The sequence below is a fragment of the Barbus barbus genome (assembly GCF_936440315.1).
Source record: "Barbus barbus genome assembly, chromosome: 39".
NCBI lineage: Eukaryota > Metazoa > Chordata > Actinopteri > Cypriniformes > Cyprinidae > Barbus > Barbus barbus.
The window spans coordinates 8757798-8783710 of record NC_136717.1 but is presented as its reverse complement, the minus strand read 5'-3'; the positions used below and the strand labels follow the sequence as shown (position 1 = coordinate 8783710).

Below are 25913 nucleotides of genomic sequence, written 5' to 3'. Positions count from 1 at the left end.
TTTGTGGTCCAGGCTCACATATCATAGTCAATTCATACCAAAAAGTATACCAGCAAGACTCATTGTTTTAATGAAAAAACATTTATATTGCACCAAAATATGTCAGTTGTGCATCAGCAAGAAACAAAGGTATTTTATAGCAATGATTTAAGTTTAGCCATAAGCTGTCCATGTTCACAAAATCAAAATACACGTGATGAGATGTTCAGACTGTCATAAAAAAAAAATCTGATTTTTTGCATATCCAGATAGGTTTTTGAATGTCTTGAACAGAAAAAAAAAAAAAAAAAAAACTTTGGAGATGGTTGGAAATGCAATTTGAATCAGATTTTTACAGATGTGTCTCAGTCTGGAGGCTCTGGCTTCTCAAAATTGGAATTTAAATAGTCTTTTAAAAAAAAAAAAAAAAAAGTTGTGACGTATTGTCAACCCATACTCGAAATTGGTGCTCTGCGTTTAACCCATCCAAGTGCACACACACAGCAGTGAGTAGTGAACAAATGCACACACACACACACACCGTGAACACACACCCGGAGCAGTGGGCAGCCATTGCTCGTGGTATTGAGGGTGGAGAGAGCGCTGTACATTCACTCCCCCCACCTACAATCCCTGCTGGCCGGGGACTCGAACCCGCAACCTTTCGATTACGAGTCCGACTCTCTAACCATTAGGCCACGACTTTTGCATCACTCAACGATAATGTCAAAACCAGTATTTAAATAAAGTATTCAAAGGAAGTACAGTACAGTATTCAAACGAAGCCAAGACTGGCTGTGGCAACAGCATGAATCGTCACAAAATACACCAGTCTCCTCCATCGCTGAGTTTGAAGATTGACAGGGTGCTTATTTGGAGACAGATGATGCACTTCCATTTTTTCCTGCATCTGTTTTGAAAGCCTCATCAAAAATGTGGGTACGCCTATGTCGTAACCAAAGCAACTCATGCAGATAAGTTGGTTATGTTTGGACATGCAAATCTAATTTGATCACTTGCAATTTATAGTGCAATATCCAATTTGCCTGCAGTCAGAACATAGCTATAGTCTACACAAGTCACGTTCCCTCTTGAAGGTTTGAATAAGGCAATCATCCAGATCTCCAGCATGAGAAATATGCAAGACTGTAGTCAATATAAATAATGTAATGAATGTTGAAAAGTAAATAATGCGTCCTCTTCAGTGATCAGTATGCTCAACATTTGTATAATTAAAACAAGTTGCAGTAGCGTCCAATTTAGCACAGCTATAAAATTGTGTGTAAACTATTATGTTAGTTACCTAGCAAACAACACAATCTGTATATTATTACAATTTTCTGTTGATTGGCACAGATAAAGCAGCAGGGATGCGGAGATGTTTCATAAATTTATTCACAGTATTTTCATATCTAAAAAGAATACATTGTTGATTATGTTGATACAACATGCCCATTAAAATAAAGTGTTAGAAGATATTAAGCAGACAGTCTACTAATACTCTAATGACTGCTAGTTCACAAGTAGTTGCGAAGTTACTTATGTTAGTAGAATGTCTAAATATCGAAATAAAGTGTTACCAAACCATTTAGTTATTTAGATATAAACAAGATGTTATCCTAGACATCTACTACGCAGTCTCATTTTCTTTCTTCTGTGGAACACAACATCATTTTTGACGTTTACGCTGTTCTTTTCCATCCAATGATTTTATGGAACTTCACAGCTCATATATGCTATACCTTTATTGAAAGCTTATTTATTGTTAATATTATCTAAATAAGCCTTTAACTTAGTCAGGAAAGTTGCTAAGCTCATCTTTGCCAATGTTTCCTCCGCTGAGGATGACCACCACATTCTTGCCATTGATATCTGGTATTTTGTCATTCGTGACAGCAGCGAACGCCGCGGTGCCTGAAGGTTCAACCACGAGTCCAGCCTTATAAAGTGTGGAAACTGCAGATTTGATCTCCTCATCGGTCACCAGCACAATTTTCTCCACATATTTCTGACACAGCTCATATGGCAAAGAACCTGAAGGTGAAACCCAATATACAAGTTTCAAAAAGCCCAAATAATGTACAGTTATAATGAACACTTCCATAAAGTTTTATTCAAAGTAGAATTCTTACCTGCAAATGGTGGCGCTAGCCCTGAAGCAATGCTTTTGGCATCCATACCAACAGGCTTCTTCTCAATGAAGCTCTTGTACATTGTACATGCTGTTGAAAATCAAGAGGGTTTATTTAACAATGTGCACTTGTCAGAAAAACAAAAGTGTCATTCACTTACTAGTCATTTATAGGATACTTCGACTTTCTGTCAGAAAATCAAGTCTCATTCTTCATCATTAATGAATTGGTCCTAGACTTTTTAAAAATGATGAGAGAATATTAAAAATATCTTCATTTGTGTTTTTATGATGAATTAAAGTCTTATGGGTTTGTAACAACATGAGGCGAGTTAAAACATGCTTTCACAGTATCATATATATATATATATATCTGCACTTTCTGTTCAACCCTGTCATGTCTGAAATCCCATCTTACAAATTATGATTTGATCTGACATCATAATTAAGGGGAGTGACACCTTACTAAATAATCGCATGGTTCAAACGAGTACATTTTTGCTACCATCTTTTATGGTGCAATTATATCAACTTTGTCAAACTCATTATCTTCCATTATGTATTTTGTTCCTGGCACAAATTGCAAAACACAGTGAAGTGTGATGAAAGTTTAATTATGCTCTTCTTAATTCCCTTAATATGCTTGCTTGAAGGTTTGCTGTTAACCTTTTCAGTAACACTTTACAAGAGAGATCCATTTATTGGTTAACTACGTTAGTTTAAATGAACTAAGATTACTAAATGCTGTAAGTTTTGGCAATGGGACATTTATTTATATAGCACTATTAATTACAACCCATGGTTGTCCAATGTGCTTTACAGCAAAGGAAAAATAGAACACTAAAAACACAAAAACATACACAACGAAAACAAAAACTTATTTTGGATGCGATTAATCATTAGACAGCACTACTTTTAACTAACATGAATAAACGATGAACAACTGCATTTTTATTAACAAATATTGACAAAGATGAATGAATGTTGTAAGAAATATATTGCTCGTTGACAACTACTGTTAGCAAATGAAACCTTACTGTAAAAGATCTGAATATTCACCTCCTTCTGGTTCCACTCCATAGATCTTTGTGTTCTCACAGCCAGACAGTCTGATGGCAGCTGCCACACCAGCAAGTAACCCTCCTCCTCCACAGCAAACAACCACAACATCTGGATAGGGTACAACTTCCAGGATCTCAAAACCTAAACTACCATTCCAAAAGACACTGGTATGAGTGAACCAAGTTAAATTTATCATGCACGCTAAGAAAACAGAAACACACAAAAAAAAGATACTACTATGTACCTTTAAGGTACTAATATACATTCTTTAGTAGTAAATACGGTGCAAAATGTACCTTTTGGAAGAGTACTGCCCTATAGTGACAGATTCTGTACCTTTTTTGAAGGTATAGAGTGTGTTGACGAGTCCATTTTAAAGGAATATTCCACCCAAAATTAAAAATTTGTAATAACCTTAATGTTATTCAAAGCTGTATATTTTTGCAAGAAAACATGTACTACATTCATGATGCCTTTATGTTCTTTAAGGAGCTTTAAGGTCACTACACACTCTTTTCGCTCTTTAAAAAATAAATACGACCTCACGTAGTGTCAATCACGTTTGCACACTGCCTCCCATCAAAAAAAATTTGGATCAGGTTCGATTTTCTGCGTTTTCGCATCCGTAGCATGCATTTTTATAGGAAAGGATGGGGAATACAAAAAAACGGAAAAACGCATGCGAATATTTCGGACTCAGTGTGCAATGACCTTAACACAGTCACCATTCACTTTCATTATATGAGCAAAATCATGTGAACATTCTTCAAAATATCTCCTGTTGTGTTGCACAGAACAGAAATGCACCCCAGGATTGGAACGACATGAAGGTGAGTAAATAATGACAGGATTTCCTTGCTTTGGGTGATCTATCCCAGACATGTACTTAACCTGGCATGTCCAGCGACAAGATCCGGATCATCAAAGGAATGCAGGAAAGTCATGCTGTCCTCTTGAACACTTTGGTTAACAACATCCATGAGATGAGGAGTTGGCGCTCTTTCAACCTCAACTCCCAAACTCTATGGTTGACACATTTTGTTAAAACATTCAATTTTGAGAAAAAGTGTAACCGTATCAGCATGAGCGTGTCATACTTGTATCAGAACTGATCTGGAGATGGGGGCGGTTTCTGGCATCACCACTTTGCCTTTGGATCCATAATGATTACATGCATATGCAAAAGCCTTTCCATAATTCCCAGCAGACATGGTCACAAAATGGCCTCCTTTTAGTCTCCGGGCAAACTGGTTTGCAACACCTCTTATCTTAAATGAACCTGGTGGTAGAGGAAAGAAAACAAATCATGATATGCTTGCACACTGCTACATTGCATAACCAGAGCAAACAGAATGAACACAAACTGACCGGTCCTCTGCATGTTTTCCAGTTTGATATGAATGTTGCAGGGGTTGTTGAGTGGAAGTGTGGTTTGAGACCATGGGATCATTGGTGTGTCGATCACATCCAGCGGACTGCATCTGACAGTCCCACATGCCTCTCTGAGCATCTCGATAGTAATGCTGTCTGCTGAGACATCTCCCATCTTTTCCTGCGCAATTTGTGAAACTTTGTTATGCATAGATAAGAAAATAGATACATATACATTTATAATAATAGCTATAAGTAGTTATATTTTATCATTAATTAATTTATTATTGTGTCTTGTTTTCATTAAGAAATATGTTAACTGAACTAGTTTTGATTGCTAATGCATTGAACACAGGAGAGGTTTTGATTGTTCTACCATATGTGGCAAAAGGAAGAAAACAACAACAGATAAACAAACAAATCCTGCTAGATACAACATTAATAGGCCTATAAGTTTTCAGAAACAAATGGTGCCAAATAATAGTTTATTTTTGTATGTCCCAACCATAAATCTTCTACATAACAGCCCGAAAGTGTTCAGTTGAATTGCATTTAGTTGAACTATTCTACTGCTTTGATAAACAATATTTCTATATGATAGAATTACCTTAAAAATATAATGCGGTCTCTCTCTCTTCTCTGTTGAATTAACCTTCGGACCACAAACTCACGCACATTTAATATACTTTGATTACCATTCTACTGCTTATTATATTTCTGTTGGCTTTAAACGCCACGTTTCTTGCGGTGTTACCGTTTAAGTAGTTCCACCAAGAGCAAAGCCCGGAACCATGCTTTCATTAGAGCTGATCTTTTGTTTCCGATCGGTCAATATTTTGATAAGAACTTTAATTATGGCGACCTTCATAGCAGAAGCGTGAAATGTCTTTCTTTACTTGTCTGATTAAATGTATTTGAGCGCATATTAAAACAGATGCCATGGGTGTAGTTAGACATGTTGTGTGTGCTATGTCTGGAGGGGTTGACAGTTCTGTCAGTGCACTGTTACTCAAAAGAATGGGTAAGATATCAGTGTACTTAAAACACATTTGTACTAAATTTACTTACTGAATTAACTCGCGCATTCTCTGAGCTTTAAAACATTTCGTAAGTTGCTAAAGTTGTCGTTTTCATTCGCCCATAAACTCTGTTGTGCTTGTGTGTGGACGTACAAAATAACATGCAATAATTCGAATATATTATAATGTAATATATTGTTATACTCTATTCTAGATTGTATTGTAACAACAATAAAGTATTCGGAAACTTAAATTACACTGACCTATGTATGAATGTCAAGTCAGCTTTTTGTTTGAATTTGAATTTGATACAAAATATTGTCGAAAGCAGCATTTTAAGAAAACATGAAAGAAAAACATTGTTTAAAAATGATAAAACGATGCATGTAAACTTCAATTAGCAAAGTTTCAGACTTTCTGCTGTTTCAAACTAGCATCAATTGTTTGAAGATATGATATGATATGATATGATATGTGTTTCTCAGGCTATCATGTGACTGGTGTGTTCATGAAGAACTGGGACTCTCAGGATGAGAAAGGGGTCTGTTCATCAGAGAGAGACTGTGAAGATGCTTATAAAGTGTGTAAGATACTGGATATGCCTTTCCACCAGGTCTCATATGTTAAAGAATACTGGCATGAAGTATTTAGGTAAATATTACAGTAGTTAATATTTGAAATGATTTAATTTCGAAAGGTTGTACACAGTTTGCTCATTTTCTTTCTTTCTTTCTTTCGCAGTAATCTTCTTAGGGAATATGAGAAGGGCAGAACACCAAATCCAGACATAATGTGTAACAAACACATCAAGTTTAAGCACTTCTATCAGTATGCAGTTAATACTTTAGGTAAGTTAAGTGGGATTGATGAAATTGTTGTGTTTTCCAGGAAAAGAGATACAAAATAGGACTTGACGGATACTTGAAAAGTGAAAGGAGGTGCATAAATGTGCCTTTGTTGTAGTGTTAATTGTGAGTATAAGGGGTCCACAACTTAAAATGCTGAAAATGTTATTTGTCCACTTTGGAAGGTTAAAACGAAATATTGCATGAGCTGTGATTTTATAACTCTATTTAAATGAATACAGTTTAAAGCTGTTATTTGTGTGCTTTTTTTATTGTGTAGATTTGTAATGCATCTAGAGATGATGCGGAATCTCTCTTAAGGGCTTATTTAAGATGCGTGCAGAAAAAAGTTGTAAGATTCAGAAGATGAGTAAAGATCAATTTAGAAACAAACCACAGATACAACTGACATTAACACAAATTAAAGAAACATCATTTTAAATCTCTTACATCTTACAAAAAAACTGTCAAGAACGGTTAAAAAAAAATAATAATGTTTATATGTGGTGTCTTGCATATTTAGGTGCTGATGCCATGGCAACAGGACACTATGCCCGGACATCCCAGGAGGACGAGGAGGTTTTTCAACAGAAGCACGTTCCACCTCCCAGAACCCTCTTCAGAAATCGTTTTGAAATTAGAAAGCGTACGTATAACATCTGTTCATGCAATGAAGAGGACAATAAAATAAATTGTGTTTACAGGAGCATTATATATTTTTTTCAGCACCAAATCAAAATCATGAAGGCACAAGTTGTATTTTAATTTTATTTGATCATTGATTTATCTTTTTTTAATTCGTTTTAATTTAATTACAATTATAAACGAATACCACTGTGATGTATACTTTAAATTCTATACTTGTGTAGAATGGGAAAATAACATCATAATGAAAAAAAAAGGAAAAATAAGTTGTCTTCATGCAAAATATGTTATATTCATTGTTTTGATTTTTGGGTTGAAATATGGACATGCATTTTTCTGAGATTTAAGAGATTTAGAATTATGTTCCTTCACTCGCAGCTTTATCTTTGTATATTGATCCTTTCATCTTCTGAATATCATTAGCTGTGCGGCTCTATCAGGGTGCTGATCGCTTGAAGGACCAGACGTTCTTTCTCAGCCAGATTTCCCAGGATGCTTTGCGACACACAATATTTCCCCTAGCTGGTCTAACCAAAGACTTTGTGAAGAAAATAGCTGCTGAGGCTGGCTTCCAGCATGTTCTAAAGAAGAAAGAGGTAGGCCTACACACTCTAAGTCTTCTATACAAGATCTTTGGCACAAGAAATGTGACACTCAGTAGTGCTTAGTATTTTAAATGTAATATATTCCACCGATTAATTGATACAAAAGTGTCTGCGCAATGACTAAATATAATGTAAATGCAATGAATTCTTTTTTTCTTCTTTTCTCTGAAAGAGCATGGGGATCTGTTTCATTGGAGAGAGAGATTTTGAGAACTTTATCCTTGAGGTATGTTTGATGCAGGGTACAATATGGTGTTCTGTTATTTTTTTAAAGCAATAAAAACACAAATATCTTCTTTCTTTTGAAAACTGAAAGCTTTATATATGTTATATGTTAGATGTGTGTCATTGTCATTATTCAATATATACTGCAGTCTCTTAGTTTAGTACTATTTCAAGTCTTCTGCAAATTTATTACAGTACATAGAGCCCAAACCGGGAAACCTTGTCTCGATTGAAGATGGGAAGATCATGGGGCAGCATCAAGGTGGATATTAATTGAATAGTTGTTCATATTGTCCTCCATGGTGTCTGTGATACTGTATGACTAATGCACACATTATTACTGCACTCCGCCACAGGCTGGTTCACGTTAACACTGGGTCAGAGGGCTAGAATAGGAGGACAGGTAGATCCTTGGTTTGTAGTTGATAAAGATACCACAACTGGAGATGTATTTGTGGTGAGTTACTCGTATTTTTGCACATTTATTTTGCAACGAATGACTTTTCAGGGTGATTGATTAGTAAAATATGGCATCTCTTGCAGGGCCCAACAACTAACCACCCAGCACTGTTCCGAGACACATTACAGACAGACCGCTTCCACTGGATATCCGAAGACCCGCCTGTTGAACTCGTTCGAACTCAGATGATGGAATGTCACTTCCGTTTCAATAACCGCATGTCTTTGAGTGAGTTGCTTTCCATTTGTTTCCAGTTTAGCTGGAAATTGTTAGTTGAAAAAAGTTACATAAACAACCAGCAGCCAATATTTTCTGTTTTGTCTACAATAGTGTTATTTTAGAATTATTTATATATTATTCTATTTTAATTATATTATAAGATTTTATGACAAATTTGAATTAGCATTTATATTGATTTTAATTTTAGTTTAAGTTTTAGTATTTTTTTAGTGCTGTCAAACGATTAATCGCGATTAATCGCATCCCAAATAAAAGATTTTGTTTACATAATATATATGTTTACTATGTATATTTTTATGTATATATAAATACACACACATGCATGTATATATTTCAGAAAAATATGCGTTGTTTATATTTTAAATATATTTACACATTATTATTATTATTATTAACACTCATATTATGTTAACAAAACTTTTATTTTGGATGTGATTAATCGCGATTAATCGTTTGACAGCACTAGACATGCTTTTGTCATTTTTATTTATTTTTATTTCAGTTTTAGTCATTTTAGTACTTCGACTTATTTGAGTTATAAAATAGTTTTACTTAATAATAGCTCCATAGTTTTTATTTCCAGTTGTAGTTAATAATAACAAGACTCTTATGGTTCTTTGGTAAACAGTCCTAATATCAACATCTTGTTTCTTTCAGCTCCATGCACTGTAACCTTGAATCTAGATGGGTCAGTGTGGGTAATGTTCAAAGAGCCAATAAGAGCACTGACACCTGGGCAGGTAATCCAGAAATATCTACACCGCTGCAGAATGTATCTCGAATGTTTAACTAAATTCCCGAAGTGTCATTATGAATCATTTACTTGTGGTTTTACTTTTACACTAGACTTTGTGGGAAAAAGGGGACTTCAGAAACCTTGTACTAGATGTATTCAACTCCTGTCTTCCATCACTATAACATATTCTCTATAAATAATGAACTGTAGTCCTTTTTTAGCTTTATGTGCAACAAATGCGATGATATCTTAAGTGGTATTAAAAAAGTTCAGATGCACATTTTGAGCAGCGTTCAAGCTTGCTAGGTTGATTGGCAACTGTAAACAGCCTATAGTTAGATTAATGATCTATATGAGCTTCTGTGACTTCTTGCTTTATACACATGGAAAACTATAGAACAGGACAAGGCATTTAGTTTTTTCATTCAAACCTGACTCCATTGTGTTTGCACTGCAGTTTGCTGTCCTATATAAGGGAGATGAGTGTTTGGGCAGTGGGAAGATCATTCGTCTGGGACCCACAAAATTCACTCTTCAGAAAGGTCAAAACTGCGTGAGCTGCCCACCTAAAGACACAGGCCAACAACATCTAGAGCCTGTCAGCTGAGACACATGCAGCACAAACCAGCACAGCTCTTGTGTTTTATGTAAGGGACAGTAACAAGAACTTAGGAGGCTCTTAGTATTCACAGACATTTAGGATGGGGGAATCCTTAATGTGAGTTGTATGTTTGCTGTTTTTTTTTCTTAATTCAGTTGTACTTGGGAATTGTAATTTATATGTAAAATATATGCATAGTGATTGTTGGATTGCTCTTTATTAATATTTTATAAATGTAAGTGGTTTTAGTGCCTTTATGGTGCATCACATCCTGACCTATGCAATATTTCAGACAAATATTAAGCTACAGGTTCACATGTTGTTCTACTTGAATACTGTTAATAAGTTCCTTTCTCTACCAATAGAGGGCGAGAGCCAATCACTTACTGTGTGTCTACTGGTGCCTTTGGACATCTTCCACAGTTTCAATTAATGACAGCCATGACATATTTAAACTATATATAGTAAAGGAAAAAAAAGCTATATAACATATGTTAAGACATTGGGGTTTGGAGAATAAATGACTGTCCTCTGATAATATTATAAAGATTTTTACAAATAAATTTAAGCCTAATGTACATAATACCAAATGTTTGGCAATAATTCCTCTTCTGTGTTTTTATTATACATGGCATCACAATTCAACAATCTGTATAAGAGAAACTTTGCAATCGTTATTTTTAGTTGTAGAGTGTAGTTGTATTGCTTTGGAAATGTAATTAGTATTATATATATATATATAGAGAGAGAGAGAGAGAGAGAACAATTGTTTTCTAAGCAGAGAATGCATTTCATCCATTGCTTTTTTATGTCTTATATTAGGAACATAGGGAGGATTTTATTTGTTGAGACACTAAAATTAAAGGCAAAAGAAATGCATACACGTTCGTGTCGTATATGTAAAAACATCCTTGTAATGATTATTTTGCACCAAACCAAATTGTAATGCTTAAAACATTTTGCAATATCTCAAGGGGCTAAAACTGAAAGTTTCAAAATATTTCTGTAATTTTCACTGACTAGCCTATGCCATGTTACCACTGTTTAACTAATATTTTTTTCTCCTTAAATTATGGCAAGCATGGTATTTTTGTAACGGTTTGCATATAGAAAAATTATCATTTATTCATAGTGGCTACAATTTAGTTTTACTCTACCCAAAGCGAATAAAAGGCAATCCAGTATTGATAACGCTGCATTACTTTACAGCCGCTCGTAAACTGAGCGATTTAAACACGTGTTGCGCTTTCAAGTCACTTTAGGAGACAAAAAAGCAGAAAACTGTATCCATATAGCCTAAACACACTAGAACGCACCTGTTTTATTAAATGAAATGAATAAATGTTTATAATGGAAGCATTTACGTCCAGAAATCTGCGGAGAGTTGCGTGAAACTGTTTAATCCCGGACCTTCATCTTTTTTCTAGTTTGACGCGCCGCGTCGCTCGCGTTAGGGTGTAAAAAGTCGCCCAAAGAACCAAAGAATAAATGCAGAGGTGAATAACAATAGTTGCATTTCCATGAGAGTTAGTCTTTAGTCCTGAGAGGAGGTGCGTGCAGGTTTATGTTAATGACTGTGTGTGTGTGTGTGTGTGTGTGTGTGTGCTGGGGAGAGACGCGCACGCACGGAGCCATTTTGTCCTCATTTAAAACTTAACGTGGGTAATGTCACTTGGTTCCATGGATACCAGGCTGATAAACTGCGTTTTCTCCTGCTAAAAAGCTACAATGAAGGATAAAAGAAGGTCGACGTGCCGGCAGAAGGAGAGTTGACGTGTTTTTCTGCATGTTTTGTGGAGTTTTGCACCATGGATCTAGTAATGTGTTGGTTATTATGGGTTCACCTTCTCCTCTGCGCTCCTCTCATGGGATGTTTCGACTTGCACCTATCGGAGACTTTACGTTCTGGAGCTGTTTTGGCCAATTTGTCGCTAGGGCCAGGTTGGACGTATAAAATAGACAGGTCTTTAACTTCCAAGTACATTGGGAACTTTATTAAAGTGGACTGGAGAGATGGAGTCGTGCGTTTAAGTGGAGAGGTGGATTGTGCGCGCGCCCCTCACAGCGCGCTGTCTCTTTATTTTAAAATCCAATCATTAACAACTGAAGGACTAGTTAAAGCACATTTCAATGTATTTGTACACGGACGAAACTGCGTGTTCAAATATAAAAGGAAGAGAGTGACTAAGCCTGATATTGGCGTGGATTGCATTTATAATTTGGGAATAACTTCCTGCTTTTCTCCAGGTGATTTACTCCTTAGTTTTAAGGACTATTTGCCTGTCTTCACAAGAAACTCTGGTGTTTTTATTACTTCTTGCACCTCAGACCACCTGAATGTGTTTGTGCGTAACGGGACTTTACATGTGAAGGACGCGTACTGTTTGGAGACGGACTTGAGACGCCTTAAAGAGACTATCCGCTGTTCGTTTCACGATTCAAACGGCGAGTCCCTTTCTATGTGCCTCAAATTGCGATTTGCCTCAGTCCAAGCATCATTATTACATTCTGCGCAACACGCATCAAATCAATGGAAATCGAGAATAAAGCGAGCCTTGAATTCAGCGCCTCAGTTTCAGCTACCGAACTACCAAGTTTCTGTGCCAGAGAACGAGCCCGGGGGCACGAGAGTCATCACCCTCAAAGCGACTGACAGCGACCTTGGAGAGGCGGGGGAGATCGAGTATGGCATGGAAGCGTTATTAGACAGCCGCTCTAACGACTTCTTTCGGATAGACCCTCAAACCGGCAGCATTGAGACTGTCCAGCCCTTAGATAGAGAAGTTAAAGACACGCACGTATTTAAAGTCACTGCAACTGATAATGGCTCACCGCGACGCACTACCACGTCGTACCTCACCGTTACAGTCAGTGACACCAACGACCACGGACCCGTTTTTGAACAGAATGAATACAGGGTAAGGATACGAGAAAATGTTGAAGTTGGTTATGAGGTGATTACAATCAGGGCTACAGATGGAGATGCACCATCCAATGCGAACATGATATATAAGATTGTGAATGGCGAGGGTGTTAATTCTGGGTTCGAAATTGATTCTCGGAACGGACTGGTCAAGATTCGTGTGCGTCCAGATAGAGAAACTATGGCACAGTATCAGCTAATAGTAGAGGCCAATGACCAAGGAAGGGACCCTGGGCCCCGCAGTGCTACCGCGACAGTGCACATCACAATTGAAGATGAAAACGACAACTATCCTCAGTTTAGTGAGAAAAGATATGTAGTTCAAGTGCCGGAAAATGTGGCCGTTAACACTAAAGTGGCCCAGGTAGAAGCCACTGACCGAGATGAGGGCAATAACGCTAAAGTTCATTACAGCATAATCAGCGGCAATGTAAGAGGTCAGTTCTTCATTCACACCCCAACCGGAGCCATAGATGTCATAAACCCTCTAGACTACGAAATGATCAGAGAATATAACTTGCGCATAAAGGCCCAGGATGGAGGCAGGCCTCCTCTCATTAACGGAACAGGCATTGTTGTCATCCAAGTTGTGGATGTGAACGACAATGCTCCTATGTTTGTAAGCACTCCTTTCCAAGCCACCGTTTTAGAAAGCGTACCTATTGGATATTCCGTGATTCACATTCAGGCCATCGATTCCGATTCTGGAGAAAACGCTCGTTTGGATTACAGCCTCACAGACACCACTCCAGGCTTTCCCTTCACCATCAATAACAGCACTGGATGGATAACGGTCAGTTCTGAGCTGGACAGGGAGACCACTGAATATTACACTTTTGGAGTTGAAGCCAGAGACAATGGTGTTCCAGTAATGTCGTCCTCGGCTAGCGTTAGCATTACTGTCCTAGATGTGAATGACAACATCCCTACGTTCACCGAAAAGCTATACTCGCTAAAAATCAATGAAGATGCTGTTGTGGGGACCAGTGTGTTAACTGTTACAGCTCTGGACCGTGATGTAAACAGTGTGGTCACCTATCAGATCTCCAGCGGTAATACGCGGAACCGGTTTGCCATTACTAGTCAAAGTGGAGGTGGACTCATCACGCTGGCACTGCCGCTAGATTACAAACAGGAACGCCAGTACGTTCTGACTGTGACCGCCTCGGATGGTACACGCTTCGACACCGTGCAGGTGTTCATCAATGTAACTGATGCTAACACTCACAGACCCGTGTTCCAGAGCGCCAGCTACCATCAGACCTTCAGCGAGGACCGACCCATTGGATCAACTGTTGTGGTAATCAGTGCAACAGATGAAGACACAGGTGAGAATGCACGCATTACCTATGTCATGGAGGACAATGTTCCACAGTTCAAGATTGATCCGGACACAGGTGCCATTACCACGCAGATGGAGATAGACTATGAAGATCAAGCCTCCTTCACGTTGGCCATCATTGCTCGTGACAATGGAATCCCTCAGAAGTCTGATACCACCTATGTGGAAATCATTGTCCTGGATGCCAATGATAATGCGCCACAGTTCGGGAGGGACAAATATCAGGGCACCATGTTTGAAGACGCACCAGTGTTCACCAGTGTGCTCCAGATATCTGCTTCAGACAGGGACTCGGGGTCTAATGGGCGTGTGAGCTACACCTTTCAAGGTGGCGATGACGGGGAAGGAGACTTCATGATTGAGCAATACTCTGGAATTATAAGAACACAAAGGAAGCTGGACAGAGAGAACGTTCCAGTGTATAACCTGAAGGCCTATGCAGTAGATAAAGGAGTTCCTCCTCTCAAAGCTGCGGTGGAGATCCAGATTTCTGTGTTGGACATCAATGACAATGCTCCTGTTTTTGAGAAGGATGAACTGTTTATCTACATCAAAGAAAACAGTCCTGTTGATTCAGTGGTTGCCCGTATCAACGCCATGGATCCAGATGAAGGAACCAACGCTCAGATATTGTACCAGATTGTGGAAGGAAATATCCCAGAGGTCTTTGATTTGGATATATTCACTGGAGACTTAAAAGCACTCGTGGATTTGGACTACGAGACCAAAATGGAGTATGTCATAGTCGTACAGGCCACGTCCGCACCTTTGGTCAGCAGAGCGACCGTCCACATTCGTCTGATTGATGTCAACGACAATGATCCTGTCCTGCAGAATTTTGAGATTATCTTCAATAACTACGTCACCAACAAATCCAACAGTTTTCCCTCTGGGATTATAGGAAAGGTACCTGCCTATGACCCAGATGTGTCAGATAAGCTCAAGTATAGTTTCATTGAAGGAAATGAGCTGAGTTTGCTGATTCTAAACCCAAATACCGGAGAGCTCAAACTCAGCAAAGATCTGGATAACAACAGACCTCTGGAGGCCACCATGAAAGTTTCTGTCACAGGTCAGTTCACTTTTCTTTGTATCTCTTGAATCAACTGTCTTTGCTTGGAATGTCTCTTAAGTTTGAGATTTTGCAGAGTAGGGTAAGCAGGGGAAAAAAACTCAAATCATTGTCTAAAAATATGATTAATGTTGGTTTGATGTCAATGATGGATCTGCTGCTCTGAAAGGCTTCATGATTTCAGTTATTTGCTGCAGGCTGAATCGCAATCCGGTTCTTCTGCTTATGAGGCTTATGAGAAATGTTGAAGAAGCCAAGAACCATTTGTGCATGAGAATGAAGTCTCAGTTCACTTTTAGAGGATTATTTAACTTGTGTTATATCTAAACCCCTGCCAGTATTCTGTTGCGAAATGTTTGAGATGAGCAACATATCTTGTTGAATTACGTGCCTCTTAGTATTGAAATGAAATACTTCTAACTGACAGATCACTCAGTTTATCTTTTCATTCTCTGTGATAATTTATCCCATAAGTCACAGTTATGGTCTTTTTTTTTCTATGTGAGTTGTTTTCTTTTAATGATATTACTTCTTAATGTTATTTATTCTTATTATGTGGCGTGTTAGTGTGTTGTTAACTTTTTACAGTGCTTTATCATATCTCTGGCAGTGTTAGATTATACCATGCTCACAGATACAGTCAGCTTCTTCAAATGGCATCAGCTTCTCGTATCTCACGCTCTTCCTTCTCTGTTTCTGTCCTCCTTTTCTATCTCTCTTCTATCTTCCTCCCACATACCGCTCTTCCTGTTAATTCGCAACTTGCAATTCAAATACATCTCACAGAATACAGCTCTCTTGTCTGTACTTTGTGGCTTTACGGCCGTGTCTTTGTTGGTCTGATTGCCGGTCCTCATCTGAATGTGCATGCTCATGGTCATTGTTGGGGTTGTAATGAGCCGCATTCATGCCATGCTCTCTCATTCGTGACAAAGACACATCGGTTTCCATTGTCATAGCAGTTCCCTCCCTCTTTTACCCCCTCTTATTTCACACAGATGTCTTTCTTTTTGGTCTGATAATCTAATGCATTTTATTCCTTGGACATACCCACATGTCAGATGTTAGGTAACCATTAACACTGCTTATCTGACCTCTTCACCTCCAGCCCAGGGAAAGGGAAACGGCTCTTAAGGGAAAACTTGTGACAGAGCTCTTAGCTAGATTTTAATGTCTACACTGGTCTGCGAGTGAATTCAATGCATTTAACTGAAAATGAGGCGTCTCAAATTCAGCCTTCCTCTAAAATGTAGCAAATGTTTTTTGATCATGCCATTTTTGAGTCTTAGAAAAGCTGAAAGAAGACAGCTTAGACAGAAATAATTTAGGTAAATTGTTTTGTTTTCCATCTAGTATTAGCTATATTAAGTTAAATACATTTGGAAACTGTATAAATGCATTACTATTTGCTGTTTATATTGGTTATACTTAAGGTTAGGGTTTAAACCTTCAAACCTAAGTATTAAAAGCTGATATTACTTTTAACTTATCTGACTTATCATGTTGTCCTGGCAAACAATAAAACAGGCAAAATAATACAAAATGAATGAATGAATAAAGAAATATTCAACCCGAGTGGCCTGATCCACATTTAGGGACCAAAATCTCATAGAGACTTGGGGATGGGCTCTTTTGATTTGTGGCTGAAAGCAGCCACACAGAACACCCTAGAAAGCACATAGCAACATGTTAAAACCCAGTCAAAACAAATGCATAGTAGCACACTAGCAACCACCCACTGAGCCACCTACTAGAATCATGGTGGTGAGTTTTGTATGGGCAAGCACCACTCACATTGTTTTCACAAAATATACTTTAATACATTTTTAGTTTGTTTGTTACCTGATTTCTTCAGTTTTAAGCAATATTCCTTGGCATTCATATTCAAATGTACCATACTCCACACTTAAATGCAAAGCGACAAAACATTTGTATTCATATTTGAGACTGTGAAAAGTGTGCCATTTGTTATCGTTTCCTACCTTATCCCATGCTCAAAAACCTCATCTTAAGGCGGTCATGTTAAACAATATATTAGACTGCTATAAAACCAGGTTCTTTTAAGTGTTACCACATGGCTCACATTTTTAGCTTACCTCACAAATGGCACACTATGAAGACACTGTTATCTTTCATTCCTCAACAGGTGTTTTTCTTATCGACTTAGCTTTAATTATTTATATAAGTGCTTGGGGACACACAAGAAGTCCCAGATATGTCCCTGATAAAAGCGAGTTAACATTCTAGTCAAAACAAGGGCCATTCTAGCCTAAAACAACACCGGTTTGCACAGCAAACACAACGGAGTGAGGGCTGTGTGTTTGAACAGTAACCTAATCTCTCTTATCTGTGTCTGCTAACATTCAACAAGCCTTTTCCCGATTTGAGGGTGTCCTCTGCAAAATGATGCCGCTTTTTTTTAGCCCTGCACCTTTGTGCTTTGTGCCGGATCAATGCGGGTGATAAGCCATCTGTTGAAGCCTCAAGAAAGATGGAGCCAGCCATCATTTATGCTAGTGAAATTGCACTTTTTTGATGTCTTCATCTCTTGAATTTGATCCATGTCACATCTAAAGAGAAGAGGGGAGGGAGGTAATTCATCAATTTCTAGCCATTTTCTTCCTCTTTTACCTCTGCTGTCAGCAAATGAGCCTGCCAATACATGCAGACTTTTCTAGCGGCTTGAGCTTCTGCCCGTGGGCCACTGCGTCTGTGTCTCATGTAGTTGACTGTAGCCCACTCAGCGCTGCAGGACTCACATACCTGGACTATTCTACATTGCATTACCAAACTCTCTGAACTTGTATTTCAGTTGGGATATGAACACATAGCTTCATATCTTGCAAAAAGATTTGTAAGTCTTCTAATTGTCAGATGGTTGAGGTTTATAGATTAACGATTTCACATGGAAATGACTTTTTCTTTCTTTCACAGAAACAATTTACTTTGAAGCAATTTTGTCTTAGAAATTGTTAGTAAGTTTGTAGAAGTAATTGAAGAAATGGCAAGTAACACATCTAGAAAGAAATAGTGTCTTCTTGTAAAAAGTACTCCAATTAAATTCTGCAAAACTGATGTAAACACAGTAAAATTAATTAAATTAACAGTTAAGGCCCATTCACACCGAGGACGATAACTATAAAGATAACGATAAAGATATAGTTTTAAAAATCATTCTCAATATTAAAGAATAGCAGAGTCCATACCACAGCTATAACGATAAAGGCACAGAGAAACATTGTTGGAATCACTTCCAGAACATTTTTTTTTTCTTGCTGATGAATGATAAAATCATTAACACCCAATCAGAAGCTAGAGAATTTAAAGCGACAGATGCGCTTGCACTTAGAATAAAAAGATGATATTGTCTGCAGGTGTGGACGCTAATATCGTTATCTCTATAGTTATCGTTCTTGGTGTGAATGGGGCTTAAGGGAGACTGAGGGCAGCTAAAACACGCCAAAATTAAAACTGTGAATTTAACTTTTAAAAATGTGTAATGAACAGTTTCATCTAAATATGTTGCTAAAGACTACAGAATTGTATTAATTGACCAAAGTATATTCATTCAAAAGATATGAAATAAAATGTCATAGAATTATAAAGTAGATACCACATAGATTTTGTCCTAAACTTTTTTTTTTTCCCTAACAACTAAAATAGTAAGTACCATATCAAGGTGAAGCTGTTCAATACAATATCAATAAGCACTATAAAATAAATGTGACCCAGTCTATAAAATCCAAGCTAAAGTCTAAAAACCGAATTATGAGATAACAAACATTAAAGTTTGATTTCAACCATTAATTTCACTATGATTTCAATCTTTGCCTTGGTCAATATTAACGTCAATATTAAACATATTATGGTTACATTTCCACAGAATGCTCTGTACATTATGAAGGATGTAGAAAAGAGTAAAGGCCATTGCACACTTCAGTCCGAAATTTTCGCATGCATTTTTTTTTTCCGTATTCATCATCCTTTCCAATCAAAATGCTTGCTACGGATGCGAAAACGCAGAAAATCTAACCTGATCCGAATTTTTTCTGATGGACGAAAGTTTCGGAGGCAGTGTGTAAATGTGATTGACACAATATGAGGTCGTATTTATTTTTTAACGTGCGAACATTTCAGACTCCGAGTGCAAAGTCCTTAAATCACAAAACAAATGACCTTAGCTGGGTTTTTACAGATAGGGTCACAAATGATATAATTTGCTAATTTGAGATGTGCTCTTATTTGTGACCCTGGACCACAAAAGCAGTCTTAAGTCGTTGGGGTATATTTGTAGCAATAGCCAAAAATACACTGTATGGGTCAAAATTATTGATTTTTCTTTTATGCCAAAAGTCATTAGTATATTAAGTCAAGATCATATTCTATGAAGATATTTTTTTTTTAAATTTCCTACAGTAAATATATCAAAACTTTGTTTTTTATTAGTAATATGCATTGCTATGAACTTCATTTGGACAACTTTAAAGGCGATTTTCTCAATATTTAGATTTTTTTGCACCCTCAGATTCCAGATTTTCAAATAGTTGTATCTCACAAATATTGTCCTATCATACCAAACCATACATCAATGGAAAGCTTATTTATTCAGCTTTCAGATGATGTATAAATCTCAATTTCGAAAAATTGACACTTAAGACACTTTGTGGTCCAGGGTCACATTTAAGATGTAGTTGAATAATATCATAATCCTACATTTGCCCTATAAAGGAACCATCTGTAACATTCTGACTTTTTGAATTACATTCAATGTGTCGATCAAATCTTACAAAGCAACAAACTTAGATGCAGCGGATAGGTAGAACTCAAAATCTTTCAGTCAGTTATGGAAATCAGCATGGGTTTCTATGGAATTCTGCAGCTGTCAATTCCCTTCAGGCCTACCTATGAGTAAATTGAGTAATGAGCCGAGTAATATGTTTGCAATGACTGTTATGAAAGTTATGCCATGATACAGTATGTAGGTTAAATGTAAAACCCTTTGAACTACCTCATAGAGCTGATATGATAAATACAAATTTCACAAGGATAAACTGTTTCCTAGAAAGACTATGAATTGTCTTAATTTGTAGTAGCTGTTTCGTGTGTGGGTCAGGCTAGGGCTGGCCAGCTGTGTCCTCAGATCTGCTTTCTGACATGCTCACAGCAGCTGTAAGAGAGACAGACAGAGACTTTAATCACTGTGAAAATGCCCTGAGCCCTGCACTGCCTGTCCCCTGTCATCTGCATGTCATTAACAGAGGAGATCTTCAGTCCAGGTGTCACTGTCCTTCTACCTCGTCTACACATGACCCTCTGACCTCTGACATCACAGACATGCTGTGGGTGTCACTCTGTTAAACATACTTTGTTTAAAATAATGAATCTCACTCAACAGAATGTTGGTTGTAAATACGACTAAAATAGTGAAAGAAAGTGGGGTGAAATAATATGTTTAGATATTTAAGTACTATAATTTTTACAGTGTTTTTATGAAATGTGATCCCAGGTGAAAAAAGTGCACTTCACATACTAATTTTGTACTTTAGCACTTCTTCAGATAAACTTAAGATCATCTAAATGTACTCACCTGTGCTGTTTTGGGACACCATGAATATAAACTAATGCTTTTAGCATAGCATATAAACTATGCTTTTAACATACTTTCTCTGTATTTAAAAAAATGTATAGTTACTAGACTTGTAGTACACTTGAACCCATTTTTCAAAAACTAAAATTAGATTTTGGTCATTTTTGGTGTATTGTAATTGGTTTTGAAGTCATGGATATGTATTTTAGTTTAGTTTCAATTTTCCCCATGCATGTTAGTTTTAGTTTTTATTTATGAAATTGATTGAATTTAGCTCATGATATTAATAGCACTGGGTGGTTATTCAGTGCTCCGCCATCCAGCATCTTTAATGTTCTAACCTGATGTCTTATGAGAAAGCATAACTGTTTTACATTTTGGTGAATTGGTGGGGAGTTTGAATGAATGTGTATGAGTGAAAACATACCGTTTTTAGAAATAAGCATAAGAGTCCACCCCTAAACTTAATCCTCAGTAGGGTGTTAGCAGATTGTTAAAAATAAATTATTAATGTGATTGTACAAGTTTAAACTAATTCACCAAAAGGTAAAATTGCTATGAGAGAGTTTCTCTGCATGCAAACTGTTCCATTGCTGAAGTTTGGTAGACATAACAAAAAAGGCTGAAGGTCTGTGTAGTTTAAACAAGCGCAGTTTTATTGAAACTTTTCACTTTACTTGCATTGCTATATCCGTCCCTAGTGTCTGTTGAAACTGTTATTAGATTACTTGAGGCAAACTGTGTCAGCACTGTTTTCTTACCCGTCTTTATTTGGTGTAGTTCCTCTTGAACATTGTCCTTTATTAACATACAGACAAATGGCCTCTACTGTATTTGATACTAGCAATTTTGGTTAGAATTTCTAAAGGTAAAAGTCTACAACTTTATTTTCAAAAGGATGAAGATCAGAAATCCTTCTCCTCACATTCCTGCGCTCTGATAGCAGAATACAGCAAGAGACCGGGAAACCTGAACATTAATTAAGCTAAAATAACAGTGCAAGCTGTCTGCATCTCTGTTAAATGAGCAGGAAAGGAATTTGATTCATGTTTAATCTTGCAAACTCATTTGAAGGTGGAGAGAGAAGACAGAGACAGTGATGTGGTCTCGAGCCAGTGCCAAGAGGGGCAAACAATAACCGCTCAAGGTTTGGGTCATTCGAGGGTAGTTTACATGAAAATATAGGTCAGCATTGTGTTTAAAAAAGAGCCTTTGTAAGCTTTTATATGGTTTTGTTTGAGCTATAAAGTTTTCAGGCCTCATTTGCCCTTGACTGCTGGGAAATAGCCTATCTTTGTCATGATAATTCATATTTTTGCCAATTTTGAAGGAATTTTCTGGTTTAAATACTTATGCTCTGTCACAGAAAATAGTTTTCACTCGCTTTGATTTTCAAAACAAAAGTCATGTTTCTAGTAACTTACAATGGAAGTGTAAGTCATTCCAAGGGACTTGTTACCAAGCCCATATATTTTTGTTGAAGAGCAAAAACGTGTGTTATTTCATCTATAAAGTTGTTTAAATCGTCCTTGTAGCAGTGGGACTATACTGTTCTGGGCTGAGAATCCTTTCTGGTTGTGTTTTACCAACATAATTCATTTGGGTGGAGTTTGCTCAATGTAAACAGTACTTTGTGGATAGTTATGCCCCTTTTTGGTGTTCTTAAACATATTGTGCATACAAATCATACCTGGCTTTTACCGGTTTCACATGAGCACGACTGTAGTTAGAAGATTTAATATAACTTTTCACAGACAAGTTTAATAAGTAAATCTATTTTTCAGGTTAAAATATATAATATCTACATCTTGCTTTCCTTGTCAGGGCTTTATGAAATTTTCTGTATGCTGTATGTAATGTTTATAGGGTTTACAGTAACAAGGACCTATTCTCGCTATTAGCTAGTTGTTTATTAGCATGCATATTACGAACATATTGGCTGTTTATTAGTATTTATAAACCACATATTAATGCCTCATTCGGCATGACCAAGATCCTTTTATCCTACTCCATACTTAAACTTAACAACTACCTTACTGACTATTAATAAGCTGCAAATTAGGAGTTTAGTGAGGGAAAAGTCGTAGTTAATAGTAAATATGTGTTCGCTATTTTAAAGTGTTACTGAGTTTACTTGTTTTGAACCCCAAACATTCCTTTAACTGAGTGGATTTTCCTGTAAATCTCATGGAGTTATGCCTCATCCAGCTTGACCGGTGCAGTGGAGACAACTTGGAAAATAAATTACAGGCCTCTTTCAAGAACCGCCTTCTGGGTGCTTGTCTGAAAATGGCATCTCCCTTAGGCAATACTACTGAGATCTGAACCACAGTTCACTCCACCTGTGGTCTCCATAAATGTCAGAGATGTTTGATGATGTTCTACAGCCCTTTGCATTGAATACCTTCTGTGAAGATGAACTTTGCCCATCCAGAAAATTAATAGTCTCTTCATTCAATCTTAAAAACAACTTCCTGTAACTCAACGCGCTCCTGAAGTGGCAGGAAATCCTACAAAGCATAGAATCACTGAATGGCGGCATTCATTGAAGAACGATATATAAACTTTCTGCCTCTTTGTAGATTTTCTAAGCCTCTTTAAGAATACCATGAACTCTCGCCCAGGATTAAATGGCTGTTTGTTCAGACAGATCTCTGGTTGGGCAGTCCGGACAGGTTGGGTAGTCATCAAGGTGCGTTTTTTAACCGTCTAGGCCTGACCTGTGAGCTCGGGTGAAGTGGAGGTCCCATTCTTAGGGGCTAGATTTAGTCCAGACGTTCAGACGTAATCCAGATCTGTGATTCCCCTGGCTGGAAGTCGGAAGGGGAACCTGTTCACGTGTAACACGACACACTTTCCACTCTATCCCGACCCTATTCTGCCGCACATAAAAGATGTCTTTGTCCTTAACACTAAGGAGCTAGAAAAGCATCTGTTTCAGCCAACGGACAAAAAGTGTGACATTACATGTGTCCAGTGGTGACCGACTCTGCGTTTGGAGAAATATACTCCAAAGGCCATCCATGCACAGCATTTAGGGATTATGAGGGAAATTAAAGCCACTTTTGCTTTCAAAGACTTTCCTGTTTTCGCTCAGGATGCATGAACTAGCACATGCTTTTCTATAATGGCTGGTCTGTAATTCAATATTATTATCAATACTGATGTATGACAATGCCACTATATAATAGAAGCATGTATTTGATAACAAATACTTGTGTCTTGGCTGTTCCGCTCAATAGTTTGAGCGACATGCACTTTTACCGTTGGGGTGTTTTAGTTGTTCTGCAGGCAAAGAAAGACTTCGAGAAATGCGATACGTGGGCAGCTATCCAACACGTTTTAAGCTGTGCATTGTGGGTGATATTACATCACTCTGATAAACATACTTGTTGTCAAGAAATCACTTAATGTACAGCCTGTGTTCATGAAACACAAGCAGAACTTGTTGAACTCGATGCAGCATTTTATGGGTTTTACGAATGATGAAGCTACACAAATTCGTTCTGCTCATGATTTATGAATAATAATTCGAATTTAAAACCAGTGAACATTTTCAAAAAAAAAAAAAAAATCAAATAAAAATAATAATTTTGATTAAAATATTGACAAAAATCTGAGCAAGACAACATGGAAATGCTTGAATACAGAAAATGTGACCACTAACAAGAGAAAGTTGTTGGTTAACCAAAGTCATGAGAGGCTTGCAGGGTGTTTTGCATCTTTTGGTCTTCGTTTTGAGATGCACTTTGCACTTTTTGAACCTTCAGGCTAAGCTTAACCAGCTTAGATGTACTGAATTTGTCCTGTCATTTAGAGGTGTCAAGCCTCCGTTTTAAAAATGGAGTCGCTTCTTTACAGGGGTGAATGGTTTCACCTCCCCCTGATTATATAGCCAATATAACCATTTAGTTCACGACCTTTCTCACCTCACAATGACGCTTAAAAACAAAGCTCTTCTCTACTTGAATGTTCACAGCTAAACATTAGGTTGTCCTCTCAAATTACATTTACATTAAAGCAGGTTCTGTTTCATGATGGAGGCAGATATTCTCACACAATGCTATTCTCTGTTCCGTTCGTAATCTGTGTTATTTGGAAAAATGATCTGTGTGCCACGGTAACCTTGGCCAGGCCCGGTATTTTATTTATCTCTTGTCTCTAATGATAAGCGGATTTAGTAAGCTTGACGTTTAGTGGGGGCTGTAGGAGAAATGAAAGATTTTTTTTTCTAGATTTCCCATTGTCATTATTTTAAATATTATTAATTGAAAATAAAAATAAAAATCGGAAAAAATTTAAAGGGGACCTATTATGCAAAAATCACTTTTATAAGGTGTTTGAACACAGTTGTGTGGCCGCAGTGTGTGTAAACAACCAGCCTATAATGTAAAAAATCCACTGACTCATTTTTTAATAAAACCAATAAATCATAAACAGTCTCTCAGAACGAGCTGTTTCAGATTCTCCCTCTGTTCACGTCACCGAGGGGAAAAATTCCCGCCCATTTGTGACGCTCTCTGCCCTATTAGCATAAACACAGCCCTGAGTGAGAAGATGCGGTCCGCCATTACTGAAGATATGTCAGCGCCAAAGAGGCTTTACAAGTGTTGTGTTTTGGAATGAACTAATGAACATAGGAGTCTCCATAATCTCCCCTCATCTGAGCCGAGGACACTGTGGTTAAATTTCATTTTCGAAGGAAATATCCCGGTAAAAATTGGTAACATCCCCTAAATGTTTAGGAATTAATACCAATGATTCGTGCACGAACGTCAGCTCCAGACAAAGTAAGTATCACGCGTTTGTTTTCCAAATTACCTTTCTGAGCTTCTTGGCACTCTGTAAGGCTAATTGCTAAAGCTATCATTGACTATGTTTACATGCGCACGAATAATGCGATTATTTCCAATAATCAGAGTAAGGACTTAATTGCATTTTGATGTTTACATGTCAAGAGCAAATCGCCATCGTTTCTTATGCTGCATTCACGTGCTATCGGAATTATCGTAAATATGAGCTTCCTAGTCGGAAATTGGACATGAATTGGCCAATTATATGGCCAATTTC

At 37.4% G+C, this 25913-nt stretch overlaps 3 protein-coding genes across 3 annotated transcripts in view; 2 read left to right on the top strand and 1 right to left on the bottom strand.

Moving 5' to 3' along the window:
• Positions 1–1356: 1356 nt before the first annotated feature.
• LOC306858654 (L-threonine ammonia-lyase-like) lies at positions 1357–5327 on the bottom strand. The gene is made up of 7 exons (XM_079399278.1): positions 5151–5327; positions 4541–4724; positions 4270–4451; positions 4064–4194; positions 3170–3318; positions 2112–2201; positions 1357–2013 (listed from the first exon to the last, which is right to left on the bottom strand). Exons 2-7 carry the CDS (start codon positions 4716–4718, stop codon positions 1772–1774), a joined length of 972 nt encoding a protein of 323 aa, XP_079255404.1. The 5' UTR covers positions 4719–4724; positions 5151–5327; the 3' UTR covers positions 1357–1771.
• Positions 5328–5359: 32 nt separating this feature from the next.
• trmu (tRNA 5-methylaminomethyl-2-thiouridylate methyltransferase) lies at positions 5360–10786 on the top strand. Its single transcript, XM_079399258.1, has 11 exons — positions 5360–5564; positions 6048–6213; positions 6304–6410; positions 6931–7053; positions 7476–7648; positions 7830–7883; positions 8078–8144; positions 8239–8339; positions 8426–8570; positions 9240–9322; positions 9776–10786. The coding sequence occupies exons 1-11, from the start codon at positions 5483–5485 to the stop codon at positions 9923–9925; spliced, it is 1251 nt and encodes a 416-aa protein (XP_079255384.1). The 5' UTR covers positions 5360–5482; the 3' UTR covers positions 9926–10786.
• A 941-nt stretch (positions 10787–11727) lies between these two features.
• Positions 11728–25913, top strand: part of LOC306858230 (cadherin EGF LAG seven-pass G-type receptor 1-like) — a gene marked incomplete at its 5' end in the record, with an annotated part of 93321 nt that continues 79135 nt past the window's right edge. Inside the window, one exon of the mRNA XM_079398659.1 lies at positions 11728–15256. Within this exon, the coding sequence (XP_079254785.1) occupies positions 11728–15256 (3529 nt within the window). The remainder of the gene's footprint in view (positions 15257–25913) is intronic.